Source organism: Argopecten irradians, chromosome 5 (genome assembly GCF_041381155.1).
Source record: "Argopecten irradians isolate NY chromosome 5, Ai_NY, whole genome shotgun sequence".
Lineage (NCBI taxonomy): Eukaryota > Metazoa > Mollusca > Bivalvia > Pectinida > Pectinidae > Argopecten > Argopecten irradians.
The window spans coordinates 26,644,634-26,658,784 of record NC_091138.1 but is presented as its reverse complement, the minus strand read 5'-3'; the positions used below and the strand labels follow the sequence as shown (position 1 = coordinate 26,658,784).

General features: G+C 34.4%; 2 protein-coding genes across 2 annotated transcripts; one reads left to right on the top strand and one right to left on the bottom strand.

Moving 5' to 3' along the window:
• Positions 1-1,032: 1,032 nt before the first annotated feature.
• On the bottom strand, positions 1,033-8,420 carry LOC138323369 (28 kDa heat- and acid-stable phosphoprotein-like). The gene is made up of 6 exons (XM_069267951.1): positions 8,270-8,420; positions 5,087-5,217; positions 4,632-4,730; positions 4,039-4,163; positions 3,013-3,167; positions 1,033-2,671 (listed from the first exon to the last, which is right to left on the bottom strand). The coding sequence occupies exons 1-6, from the start codon at positions 8,277-8,279 to the stop codon at positions 2,640-2,642; spliced, it is 552 nt and encodes a 183-aa protein (XP_069124052.1). The 5' UTR covers positions 8,280-8,420; the 3' UTR covers positions 1,033-2,639.
• Positions 8,421-8,429: 9 nt separating this feature from the next.
• On the top strand, positions 8,430-12,193 carry LOC138323370 (protein BUD31 homolog). The gene is made up of 4 exons (XM_069267952.1): positions 8,430-8,604; positions 9,896-10,018; positions 10,389-10,555; positions 11,093-12,193. Exons 1-4 carry the CDS (start codon positions 8,511-8,513, stop codon positions 11,141-11,143), a joined length of 435 nt encoding a protein of 144 aa, XP_069124053.1. The 5' UTR covers positions 8,430-8,510; the 3' UTR covers positions 11,144-12,193.
• Positions 12,194-14,151: the final 1,958 nt, after the last annotated feature.

The following is a 14,151-nucleotide window of genomic DNA, read 5'->3' as shown; positions in this document are numbered from 1 at the left end:
TCATTTGTGTTATATGATCTTATTTCACCAGAAACGAGAGCATTTGGGCTGCATAATTGATCACTACAGCATTGGTATATATGCATTAAACAGCATGTGAAAAGATGAAGTCATCAGGGATGGATAAATTTATTTCCTACATTAACACTGTATTCATCATTGTCTCATTTATTGAATAACTTAGCAGCAAGATTTTAGAATACATGTAATAGATTGATGATTTACTGGAGTACCAGGGTAAGGTCCTTTTCATGTTCTACTCCTTTACAGTAGCTATGGTTCAGTCTGGTGACAAGGAAGTTTGGGTGAGGGGAGTACACAGAAAGCAAATATGAAGTTTGGGTGAGGGGAGTACACAGAAAGCGAATATTTCAAGTGGATGTCGTCTGAAGAGATGAAAATACTCATCCCATTGGCTGATTTAAGACTTTTTGACTTTCGGAAAATAGCAACCTGGTACATGAAACTTCTGAGTTGAATTGTCAAATTTCATCACCCTCTCAAAAGATTTCTATAAGTTAATGATGACATAACTTTGCAGAATTCATTGTGCGACATTTTTGTTTTTATAAGTCGATCACAGTGACACGTAGCATATTTTAATTTAATCTCTGCCAATTCTAAATGCCTGATGGAAATTTTCTAAAAGTAGGTCACAATGACCTTATTTTGCAAGTTTCAAGTCCAGCATAAATTGTCCTATACAAATGCCATTTCTTTTCCTTAGCACTTGGAGGTGAGAGTTTACACATGTTTACATCAGTTTCTTGTCAAAACTCTTAAGTCATAACATGACTCCCTTATTCAAAAAGTAGGTCGCAATAACCTTATTTTGCAAGTTTGGAGTTCAGTATAAATTGTTCTACACAGATGCCATTGCAAATTTCATGTTCAAATACGATTTGTTTATTCCAGATGCATATGTAAATGAAAACATTGTATATGTACCTGTAAATAAAAACAGCACATGTGCCCGTAAATGGAATCATAGCACATATACATGTACCTGTAAATGAAAACATAGCAACATCATAATTTTTGAGAATATTTTTAATAGCACTTAACCACCATGGTAACAGTTATCCAATTTTCACAAAATGCAATAAACATGATTTACAAAATGTTTTCAAAGAATGCAGTTAATCATTTAAATGCATGCAACATTTCAATCTCTGTCTTGAGTGAAGTAAATTTTTCATAAAGATCATAGAGTTTTCAAAATGTAATGTCAAAATGTTTTAGAAATAACAAAATGGTAAATTTCTTTCAAAGCAACAATATTTTGTGAAGATAAAATACTAGACTCTAATATTGATGTCCTGATAAACAGATAGTTATCATTCTTTCTGCATGGTTATAGTAACCAGGTATTACAGAAAGATCCTTCATGGGATACATTTCATCTGAAAATATCTAATTCTTAAATTTTGAGTGTATCTAAACCAAAGTTTATGAAAACAAACTTCTTTATTTAATATCCTATTAATAATCATGACTTTACATCAATCCTATATTACAGTTTTTGCACATCAATGCTTTTATAAACCTAGCTGTTCTTTTATCTATGACTCCTGCTTACTGATCATTCCGTCTCATTGCACTTTTAGGAAATAAATGATTTCTATTATACTACATATATGGATTTCCCTGCCATGCTTCATTCACATTTTATTTTGGTATTCTCAGGATTTAAAATTTGATAATTTTACTGTGCAAAAAAATAAATTGTTCTTATGAAGTGAATGGTTATGTATATATATTTATTAATTCTATTTATTTTTGTACATGTATATATACATGTCAGATTAGGAAGGTTACAACATGATGTTAACCAATTAAATACTCTTTTTTTCTATAGAATATAAATCTTTATTGTCTGTGGTGTAGAAGACATTTTCTACATTCCATATGTAAAACTATGTAGGCTAGATTGCATAGTTTTCTGACACCTAACACAATACACCCAAGATCCATAGCACTGTAAATAGTTCATCTCTCTACATAGTACATGACATCTATGAAGGATTGCAATATACATGTTATAGCAAGTGCATGCTACTTGGATTGCAAGCTTGAGGCAAAAGTGGAATAAAAAATGTACAATTCATAATATTTCCTTTTAATATACTTGGTATAAAGTAAATGTTACTTTCATCAGTTAACCATCATAAACTAATCTATTGAGGATAAATATCTGAAATGTTCCAAAAGTTCTGTGGATTTTTCCTGTCTCAATCTTTGATGTAGAGAAGGTAAAAAGTTCAATTTGTGCTGTGACATCTAATATACAAGTGGAATATTACGTAAACAGCACCAAGGCAGGCATGATTTTGCAGTAGGATTACAAAGAGTGAATTATAGTACAAAACTTATTTCAAGTAGACTGACTCTAGATACTGTAACTGTCTATCATAATGTACAACTTTCAAGTAAATTTGGAGAACAATGAAAAAGACTTGTCATATAGAGAACATGCACAACAACCAAGGAAGCTGTTAGCCGTGGGTCCGGGTTTCCTAGCGTGTCTGGGAGGGCAGTCTCTGACCTCACCTCCACCTTCTTTCACTTTAGCATATCCCCAACCGTTCATCATATTCAGTCAATTAAATTATATTAACAGTTGTCTATTTGTAACAATATCAGGATTTTTTCTTGGTTGCTGCTTCTTTTGCTGAAATATACAAAAGCAATCATATACATTGGTATGTTCAAGGTGATCAATTTTATATAAATATTTAACAATATTATAAAGATACAAAATAAAAAAGGCCATTAACAAAGGAAGAATTTTTATATCAGAAAACATTTTACTTCATCTTTGTTCAATTTTTTGATACGGAAGAAATGAGGCAAGAGACAATAAAAAGAGAGATGCCATTTTTCTACTGCTACTTAATTTACAGGCTCCAAGCTGATTTGCCAAACTCATCACTATGGTTGATATAAAAGAAACCACCTAGGATTATAATAACAAAGTTGACACGATACCTGAATCTGTTCCCAGTAACTCACCTTTTTCATTTTCTAGTTCCCGTTTCTTTGCTGCCTCCTCCCTCTGTTTTCGGATGATAGCTAGTCTAGCCAGATCAGCCCGTGCCTCCTCTGTCTTACCAGCCAAATGCTGTTTCTGATAATTCTCTCTAGCCTGCTGTTTTTCTATTTCCTCTCTGTGACAATGTAAATTAGATATCTCTTTAAGTTTTTCCATAAGATTGTAAGTAGGAGATTTTTATCTTTGATCCCCAGGGTAAAACCTGAGACCATGAGGTCATGAAATTCACAACTACGGTATTGTTAAGGGCCTTAAGACCCCCCATTCTATGAATAGTACATACGTATTTGATTCAACCACATCTGGGAGTCATGAAGATTTTAAAAATTTCAGTTAATTTGATTCCATTTGGCCCTACCCACACATCTCAGGGGGTGGGGAACATATAATTCATGCTTTTGATTCACCTTAGCCAAAACAGGGTTTATGCAACATTTCATTCGATTTTCTTTGACAGTAGTTTTGGAGAAAAAGTTTAAAGATGCTCCACTGTCGACAGAGCATAAACTATACTCATTCTTTGAACAATAATTGGTGTTCAATCATGTATATATGTGTATAATCAACACAAAAAATAACATCAAATCATTTATTTTGCCTCTGTTGCATGCTCAATCAGTACTTCATTCCATATAGGACTATGCTACATAATTTTTTTGGAATGCAATTGATTTTTTTAATATTTTTTATCTTGAAGTAAAATTCAAAGCTCAAACCTTTCAATGGCGGTTATGATGTAAAGTAAGTAACTTTTGTAATTCAAAAAAACCCTTACTTATATGCTCCTGTTTTTGATAGAGAAAAAATTAACATTTGTCAGCGGCAGAGCATCTTTAAAATATAAATCATTTACAGACATAAGATACACAATGAACGATGAGCAAGAGTCAATTAGATAGGTCACATAGGACTTTGTCTCATGGGGATCAGTGACATAAAAGTTAGGAGAAGTTCACAATAAATGAACAATAAGAGTTTTAACAAACCTTTCTCTCCTTGACAATTCTGTCTTGGTATGAGCAGCATCGTCCGTGACTTTCCTTAGTTGTGAACGATTCGATCGGTTTGGATTCTCTATTTCAATCAGATGTGCCACTCCTTTGGGCTTTGCCTACAAATAAAGTTTTCTTTCAATGAATTTTAACAAAGCAAAAGAAGTGGTATGTTTCCACTAAGACCTAATGTAGATATTTTGATATATCGGAGTCCATATCTAATGCTGACAGCAAATAAACATTTGATAGTATACACTGTATTACAGTTTTTACGACAACTTTTTAGAAACACATAAACAAACATTTGATAACAATCTCTTTATAGCAACAGCAATAATTCATAGTGATCAAATAAAGTCAATGCTCATCCATTTGGAAGTCAGCAGGACCATTGTAAAACAAAAATAATCTAAATATTTCAGTCATTAAATATAAATTATGTATTTCAGTTATTAAATATAAATTATGTATTTGAATAAAGTTATAAAACTAAAAGTTTGGTCTGAATCAACAAGGTTCCCTGGATTAAACAGGGTTAGCGAATAGATTTATACAAGTTTGGGTTGACTAAATGTAACTATTACCATTTCATCTTCAGAGTCTGTCTCTTCCGACTCCTCGGAGTCTGAGGGAGGGAGATCCCCAGGCTGGACGCCACCTACACCACCCTGACCTCTTGATTTCTACAACAACATGATCAAGTTAAAATCAACATGTTAACACAAGTTAAAATCAACAGGTTAAAATTAAAAGGGTACAAAAAGTTAAAATCAACAGGGTACAACAAGTTAAAATTAACAGATTTAGTTTAACTCAACATGGTACAGCAATACACTTTAGTTTAAATCAGCATGGTAAAACAACTTTGGTTCAAATCAACATGATACCTTTTGTTACAGATAAATTCAGGTTATGAAATTTTGTCAGTAACAGTGTATTAATTGATGGTTGAAAATGCCACCAACAGAACTGATGATATTTGAGGTGTGTAAAATTTAGATTTTTTTTATCAATATAGACAATAAATAAAAGCATATACCCTCCATTGTTCCTCGCGCTCTGCTTTCTCCATGTCCTGGTTAATCTGATCTTCATTTGTAAAATGTCGTCTCTGACCTTTCATTATACGCTTAGCTCCTCTTCCCGAGCTTGCTCCACCTCTGGCACCCCCTAAAACAAACATGGTAATAGTGGAAACAGTTAACAGGTACCCCCTACAACAAACATGGTAATATTGGTTAACAGGTATCCCCTACAACAAACATGGTAATATTGGTTAACAGGTATCCCCTACAACAAACATGGTAATATTGGTTACAAGGTACCCCCTACAACAAACATGGTAATATTGGTTACAAGGTACCCCCTACAACAAACATGGTAATATTGTTTACCAGGTACCCCTACAACAAATATGGTAATATTGGTTAGAAGGTACCCCCTACAACAAACATGGTAATATTGGTTACCAGGTACCCCTACAACAAATATGGTAATATTGGTTAGAAGGTACCCCCTACAACAAACATGGTAATATTGGTTACAAGGTACCCCCTACAACAAACATGGTAATATTGGTTACAAGGTACCCCCTACAACAAACATGGTAATATTGGTTACAAGGTACCCCCTACAACAAACATGGTAATATTGGTTACCAGGTACCCCTACAACAAATATGGTAATATTGGTTACAAGGTACCCCCTACAACAAACATGGTAATATTGGTTACAAGGTACCCCCTACAACAAACATGGTAATATTGGTTACAAGGTACCCCCTACAACAAACATGGTAATATTGGTTACAAGGTACCCCCTACAACAAACATGGTAATATTGGTTACCAGGTACCCCCTACAACAAACATGGTAATATTGGTTACAAGGTACCCCCTACAACAAACATGGTAATATTGGTTACAAGGTACCCCCTACAACAAACATGGTAATATTGGTTACCAGGTACCCCCTACAACAAACATGGTAATATCGGTTACAAGGTACCCCCCTACAACAAACATGGTAATATTGGTTACCAGGTACCCCCTACAACAAATATGGTAATATTGGTTACAAGGTACCCCCTACAACAAACATGGTAATATTGGTTACCAGGTACCCCCTACAACAAACATGGTAATGTTGGATATGGTTAACAGGTAACCCCATCATCAATGCTCCAGGGATTCCAATCACTTACTATATCGACACCCTTAGACTCTCTCATAGTAAAATTGAAGGCAACAGAACAGGTAATTTAGTTGTTTGATGTACATCAAAAGAGCCGTATAAGGGTACACTGTGGTTGGCTGTGTTGCTTTGATGTTGTGCGTCACTCTTCTGTAGTCTTCAAAGGAAATCTTTGCAGGTCTGTGATTGGTTCAGCTGTTTTCTGCTGAACTGCCTCCAATTTTACAATGAGATAGTCCAGGGGTGTAGAGATCGTAAGTGATCGGAACTCCTGGAGTATTGAGGATGAGGTACATAACCCCTACACCATGGTAATGTTAGAAATTGTTAACAGGTACGTACCCCCTACACCATGGTAATGTTAGAAATTGTTAACAGGTATGTACCCCCTACACCATGGTAATGTTAGAAATTGTTACAGGTACGTACCCCCTACACCATGGTAATGTTAGAAATTGTTAACAGGTATGTACCCCCTACACCATGGTAATGTTATAAATGTTAACAGGTATGTACCCCCTACACCATGGTAATGTTAGAAATTGTTAACAGGTACGTACCCCCTACACCATGGTATATTAGAAATGGTTAACAGGTACGTACCCCCTACACCATGGTAATGTTAGAAATTGTTAACAGGTACGTACCCCCTACACCATGGTAATGTTAGAAATTGTTAACAGGTATGTACCCCCTACACCATGGTAATGTTAGAAATTGTTAACAGGTACGTACCCCCTACACCATGGTAATGTTAGAAATTGTTAACAGGTACGTACCCCCTACACCATGGTAATGTTAGAAATTGTTAACAGGTACTACCCCCTACACCATGGTAATGTTAGAAATTGTTAACAGGTACGTACCCCCTACACCATGGTAATGTTAGAAATTGTTAACAGGTATGTACCCCCTACACCATGGTAATGTTAGAAATTGTTAACAGGTACGTACCCCCTACACCATGGTATATTATAAATGGTTAACAGGTACGTACCCCCTACACCATGGTAAGATTAGAAATGGTTAACAGGTACGTACCCCCTACACCATGGTAATGTTAGAAATGGTTAACAGGTACGTACCCCCTACACCTCGATAATGTTAGTAATGCAGGGATTTCATTATCTATCAGGTGAGGCGGTACAATTGCAATTTCAGGGGGTACTTTTCTATACCATCTCTATGCTATCTAATGTAATTAAGCCCAAATCAGACGGTACCACAGCCAGGTTCAGCCGCCAAAAAGTACCGGGTACCGCCTAATATTGAAACCCCTGGTAATGGTTAACAAACACTAAACAGTTACCAATTCTACATTCTATTACACGTTTTAATTGATTCCTTGTCACCAATAGATATCTTCATATTAATCTAATTCATTCATTTTGTGTTTAACCTTCTGCTGTATTGATAATTTTACACAGCTAGGTATATTTTTTTATATTAATACCTACATAAATATGTATGTGTCTAATGCATGATTGCATCATAAAGATATGTATTTGAGTAATGTATATCATTTCATACATTTTATTAATATTTTTTTACTATTTAATTTGTAGCTTTAATTAGAACATGGTATTTGTTTTAAGACCTACTCCAATTGAGTTCAATACTTCAAATAATTAGAAAAATATGACATAGAAATAAAATAGAAAATCATTATTCAGTTACAGTACATCTAAAAATAGCCTTTTAGACCTATAACAACAAGATCTATTTATAGTAATGTCTTCATTACACTTTTACCAAATAACTAGATAATACGTACAGTTATAATATGTCTTTTCGGTTATTATGCCTATTTACATGTTACTTGTGATAAATATCATATCATTTAGAATCTAATAAGACTCTTGAATATTAAGTAAAACACCAAGGCAAAAAATAAGGAGTGAGCTTGTAACAGTGTAATGCGTGAGATTTTTTTAGTCGTGGACATGTGGCTAATGGCCACCCTTGAACGTGATATATGAGTGAAATATCATATTCAAAACGACACAACATTTAGTGGATATGGTGTTTACCTCTTGGCATTTTTTCTCTGTGAACCAATCAACTAAACAAAGAGAAACCCTTTTCAGGATTTTCGCTCCTTTCCAGACCTCGAGCTGGTGCTTACAAACCGGAAATGCAATTGACGAAACCACCATTACACAGTCGTGATCTTTCAGTGAGGAATTACATCATCTTGTGTGAGAAGCGTCTATTTATTGAGTTACTCGTGTTAACTCGACGTTCTCTAGGAAAACATCGTCAGACACAGACATGCCTAAAGTAAAGAGAAGTAGAAAACCTCCTCCAGAAGGATGGGAGCTTATAGAACCAACAATCGACGAACTCGACCAGAAAATGCGGGAAGGTAAAACGTCAAAACAGATATTGCCCGATTCACTTGTACATTCGTAACATTGTGCTGCGTCGCCATTGATTGAGAATTTTTATAAGCTTGTGAAATAACCGTTATCATGTTATGTTTCGGATTATATACATTTGTATATCCATGGTTCAGTGGATAAGGCTTGTAGTGTCTGGTACATTGGTCGGTTTTATAAGTAATAGACCTACCAAAAGTAGAATTAGTAATAAAAGCCCCCCCCCCAAAAAAAAATAATAGACGTCTAATAAAAATAAAAATAAATAAGTCAAGGATTTATAGTTATTATGATATAAGAGAGAAAGATTCGTCACTGTCTTTTTACACTAGGAAACACCACGTGAGACGCCTATGAACTGAGAATAAAAACATATACTTGTCTTATCAAGTCAAACAAAACATGCACCAATGCAAGGATTTATAAGTGAGAAGGATTCGTGACTGTCTCTTTACATTACTAAACACCACGCGAGACGCCTATGAACCGGGAATAAAAACCGTTTTTCTCAATAAATACTTGTCTTATCGAGTCAAACGAAACACCATTGTAAAGTTTATTAAATTTCACGACGTATATTACTTGCTTTAAAGACGGAATATTTAGAGGATATGTCTTAAATTTTCGTTAAAAAAGATCGACAGCTCATGAAATGACGGCCCCGCTTTAGAAAGTAAGACGGTAACCCTCGCACCCGCAAGCTACATCAAAGGCTGCGCCGGCGGATATCAAAGGAAAATCAGTCGTCGCCCAACGTCACGGTCAGTGCACAAACACAAAAGCGCTTGCCTTGGACTTCCCCAAAACCCAGTGTGACTTATCCTTCTCATGTACGTCCTTGACCAATGTAAAGTTAATTAAATTTCATAACGTTTAGTAGATCTACTTGCTTTAAGGACGGAAGAGTTAGAAGAAATGTCTTAAAATTTTGTTAAAAAAATATGACAGCTCATGAAATGACAGCACGCTTCAGAAAGTAAGATGGTAACCCTCTCACCCACAAGCTACATCAAAGGCTGCGCAGTCACAGTCACAAAAGTGCACAAACACAAAAGCTCCCGTTTTGTACTTGCCCTAAACCCAGTGACTTATTTTTCTCATATACATCCTTGAAATAAATAAATAAATGAATAATAATAATCGTGCCTTGCAATATGTAGTCATGTACAGTAATGAAATGACTAAATGACATAAATATACACCCATGGGAAAATGTGTACTGTGTGGAGAAAACCTTCTTAACATTTCAGTGAGTTTAGAAATTATCTTCTATTACAGCTGAAACTGATCCACATGAAGGAAAAAGGAAGGTAGAAGGACTGTGGCCTATATACCGCCTCCACCACCAAAAGTCACGCTACATATATGACTTGTTTTATAGGAGAAAAGCCATAAGCAGAGGTAATCATCAAAGGGTCTTACATTATATCTTAACGCTTTGTAAAAATTTCATTTTTAATCATTTTTATTTTTTATCAATATCAAAATCAACTCAATCAAGTATAAAAAAAAATAACCAAAGTAAAATATTAATCACATACATACTCTCAACTTTATTTGAACAAATGAAAAAAAATATTGAAAAGTGATTGATTTCCAAATTAGCCTATTTTATTTTATTTGAAGTCTGAACTAAATTTTGAAAGCTGAAGAACACTACATGTTTTTGCTTTATTTATTTAAATATGTTTATCATTATTGAAACTAGAGCACAGTATTTTCTGTGACATTGTAAAATGGTTATTTGAATGTATATTTTGATAATTTTCAGAATTGTATGAGTACTGTCTAAAGGAAAATATTGCTGATAAAAATCTCATTGCCAAATGGAAAAAGCAAGGCTACGAGAATCTGTGTTGTTTACGATGCATTCAGACCAGGAATACCAATTTTAACAGTAACTGTGTGTGCAGAGTTCCAAAGGGAAAACTTGAGGCGGTGAGTATTTTATACTATTGAATTCATGATTAGTTGATGTTAAATTCTTACACATTTAGTAGTATTATTAGATTATTTAAACGGATACAACTCTTCTAGTTAGTATTCACTGCACTTACTGGTAGCTTAATCAATGTATTAAATACTTAACAAAATCATATTCATGATTAGTTTATGTTAAATTCTTGTACATTTAGTAGTATCATTAGATTATTTTAAGGGAGACAACTCTTCTGGTTAGTTTTCACTGCACTTACTGGTAGCTTAATCTATGTATTAATTACTTAACAAAATCAAACAACATATAACTGCATCATCATGGAAACTGAAACATCTATAAAGATTAGGAGAGTAAATGATAATCAGTTACCAGGATCTTATCAATATGAGTTGGTTATATTGATCCTCCTATCTGTTAATAATCAGGTACAACCTTTACCAAACTGACCAGATAATAAGTATTCCGATTTGAATTTATTGGTTTTAGTGATTATAAACAGATAGGCTAACTGGTAAATTTTGTTTTCATTTTTGTAGGGTAAGATTGTAGAGTGTGTGAACTGTGGTTGTCGTGGCTGCTCCGGATGACGGAAGGATATAACACAACTTGACAGACTTTTTACAAAGGGCATGGATGCCCATAGTACTTTGACACTTCTTAATTACTGGCTGAGAATAACAGCATAGAGGTCATGGAGGTTTGGATTTGAAAACACCATATTGATGACTAGAAACAACATGTCCTTTTAAAACTGGTGTTGTGATGAAGTACTATAAAGCAAGAAGGGACAATCAAATAGACATAAAAATTCCATCCTCTAAAAATGTTTTTAACATGTTAAAGCATATTCCCAAATTTTCTGTGTCTTTTTGCAGCATAATGTTATAAAAGATATTTTTGTCATAAACTTGACAGATTGAACTTTCTAAAAAATACTATTTTAACTTACTTTGTATTCATTCCATCTTTTTGAGCTTTTAACTACGATGATAGCTTGTAATGTACAAGGTTTCAGTCGTTTTCCCTCTTTGTTTTATCATACATAAGGTGATGACAAAAACCTGATTGCTACCGGGTAACTGCGTGTATTAATCGTTAGTGCATCTTGTGTTGACTGAGGGAGATTTTTTTTTTTACAAATGTTTAATTATTTTGACCTTAACAAGAACCTTGCCCTTCAGATCATGCAAGTTGAAGGCCTTTATAGCATTGAAATTTTTTGAAGTAAATCAGATTTGTATTTCTTTTCGATAAACGAAATTAGTTTTCAGACAAATGAAGGGGCTATTTACATTACAGAGTAATCTCCCTTGTGGGAAAGTATCAATTGTGATATAATTTTTTTGTGAGTGAAACTGATGTCATGTTCTCAAACAAATGACGTCACAATCAATACCTACCTGCAAGGGAAATAACTCCAGGTTTCCTTAATATGCAAAGATGGAATATCTGCATTTTATAAAAAGAAAATATCATCATAAAAATTGCTGTAAGGTTATTTTTAGAATGTTAATTATGGATTAAGATAGATTCATATTTTGAGTCAGTTTCATTGTCAGAGTATATGATGAGTGTGTGATTAGGATTTTATTATGTAAGGCGAGTGTGTTGAAATGTAAAATAAAGTTGCTACATTATATTTGTCTGACTAGTTCTTATTTGCATGTACCAGTAGTATTACTGATACCAAAAAGTTTGGATGACTGATATTTGACCCGTAAAAATTTCTGATTATTGGAAACAGTTGACTCGTGAAAAGCTAAAGGTGGTCATGGTTATTGATTTATAAAAGAAGTTGTAAAATAGCTATCAAAAGTGTTAGAGCGTTTGTTAATTGTGACAGCTGATTTTTGTATATTCAACTTTCCCCTATACACAACGAAGCATGATGAAAAGACAGGTTAATGCCAAAGGAATGACTTTGACTCTCATTCAAGGTGACGGATCAAATATGATAATTATCATCTTTAAATAATTTTTTTGCAATTAGTAGACTAGAGATCTGGTCTACAAGAAGATGGGATGGAATGCAATGAATTGCAACCAAGTTGATAAAAATAAATTACTGTACATTGATCAACATTCAAGGTCACAGAGACAAAAAAGACTAAAATATTCCAAGAATTTTAGGTAAATGACCTAGTTACCTTTTATTAGACTTGTAACATGTTTATTGAAGGACTTGGGTTTGTTCAAATGAATGACCTCGACTTTCTTTTAAGCCTGTAGAGATCAAAGAATGGTTTATGTTATTGATAACTATTTTGGGATATCCTTTGGGCCAGTAGCAGGATTCAGATTCACCAGGTAGCTTGTTGAATGTTCCCAGTTGATGTTTTAATAAATGCCACCTATCTAACACGGTCATGTAGTATGCTGTTGATGTGACTAGTGGCAGAATGAGTGGAAAAGTTACCAAATGGGTCTTCCTTCCTACTCAATGTTGAAATGAGAAGTACTGAAAAAAGTATTCAAGGGGCTGTATCGATATTAAAATGTGATACCGGATATAGAGAACATTTGGTGGCCATGTTTCCTATCGGTTACATGGCATTAACGGCGACTGTAAACAATTGAAATCCGATTTGTAACACTTGTTATATTCATGATATTAATGCATGTATAAATGGACAGGCTTGGTAATAATTACTTTAAAGTTTTTTTTGTTGATCACAATGATATCCGTCTAGTAAAATGGTAGTGTTAAACTGACTGTTGTGATATCTAAATCTCTGTCTCCAACCACAGGGCCATGTGCTCCAACACCTGTTATAACGATGTCTATAGACACGTTCTATTATGTACAGGTACTCACAGCGCTGAGGAACAATAATAACAAAATTTATAGGTAAAGGTAATCTGTTCCACTTGTATCCAAGATGGCGGACCCGAATTTTTTCATTTATCACCGGAATGTATTCTTTATTGAAAACAAGGCAGAACGTATTTATATCCGATAAAATCACACGGATTGTTTATTTCAATATATGAAGAAACTATTTAGGTATTATTTTTTATATCCATTTTATTGTTAATACCGAAAATAAATAGCTTTTATTCGAAGCGTAGCTGCCATCATGGAAAAATCCAAACACGTTCCATTTGGCGGTGCCGTATCACTTTAGTACAACTGGTAAGAATCCGCAAATGGAATGCACGGTACATGAGTGAAATTAGCGGTTTCTTTTTTCTAATTATAAAGTTTTTATTGTTATTTTTCTGCCTCTAAAAACTTTGCCATGTCAGCTAATTACTCTCATCCTCGATACTCCAGGGGTTTCGATCAGTAACGACCTCTACACCCCTGGACTATCTCATAGTGAAATTGAAGGCAGTTCAGCGGAAAACATTTAACCTATCACAGGCCAGCAAAGATTTCCTTTGAAGACTACAGAGAGAGTGACGCCTAACATCAAAGCCACACAGTCAACCACAGTCCACAGTGTACCGTTTTACGGCTCTTTTGATGTACATCAAATGACTAAATTGCCTGTTCTGTTGCCTCCAGTTTTACTGTGAGATAGTACAGGGATGTAGAGATCGTAAGTGATCGGAACCCCTAGAGTATCGAGGATGAATTACTCTGTGACGCCAC

Bases quoted from the DNA above. Each gene is read 5' to 3' on its own strand.
- LOC138323370 (XM_069267952.1), top strand. From the start codon at position 8,511: ATGCCTAAAGTAAAGAGAAGTAGAAAACCTCCTCCAGAAGGATGGGAG. The intron at 10,019-10,388 runs GTAATCATCAAA...GATAATTTTCAG, and splicing joins GAGAAAAGCCATAAGCAGAG to AATTGTATGAGTACTGTCTA. The intron at 10,556-11,092 runs GTGAGTATTTTA...TCATTTTTGTAG, and splicing joins CAAAGGGAAAACTTGAGGCG to GGTAAGATTGTAGAGTGTGT.
- LOC138323369 (XM_069267951.1), bottom strand. The intron at 4,731-5,086 runs GTATATGCTTTT...ATGTTGTTGTAG, and splicing joins AGCGCGAGGAACAATGGAGG to AAATCAAGAGGTCAGGGTGG. The intron at 2,672-3,012 runs GTGAGTTACTGG...TGTATATTTCAG, and splicing joins GGAACTAGAAAATGAAAAAG to CAAAAGAAGCAGCAACCAAG.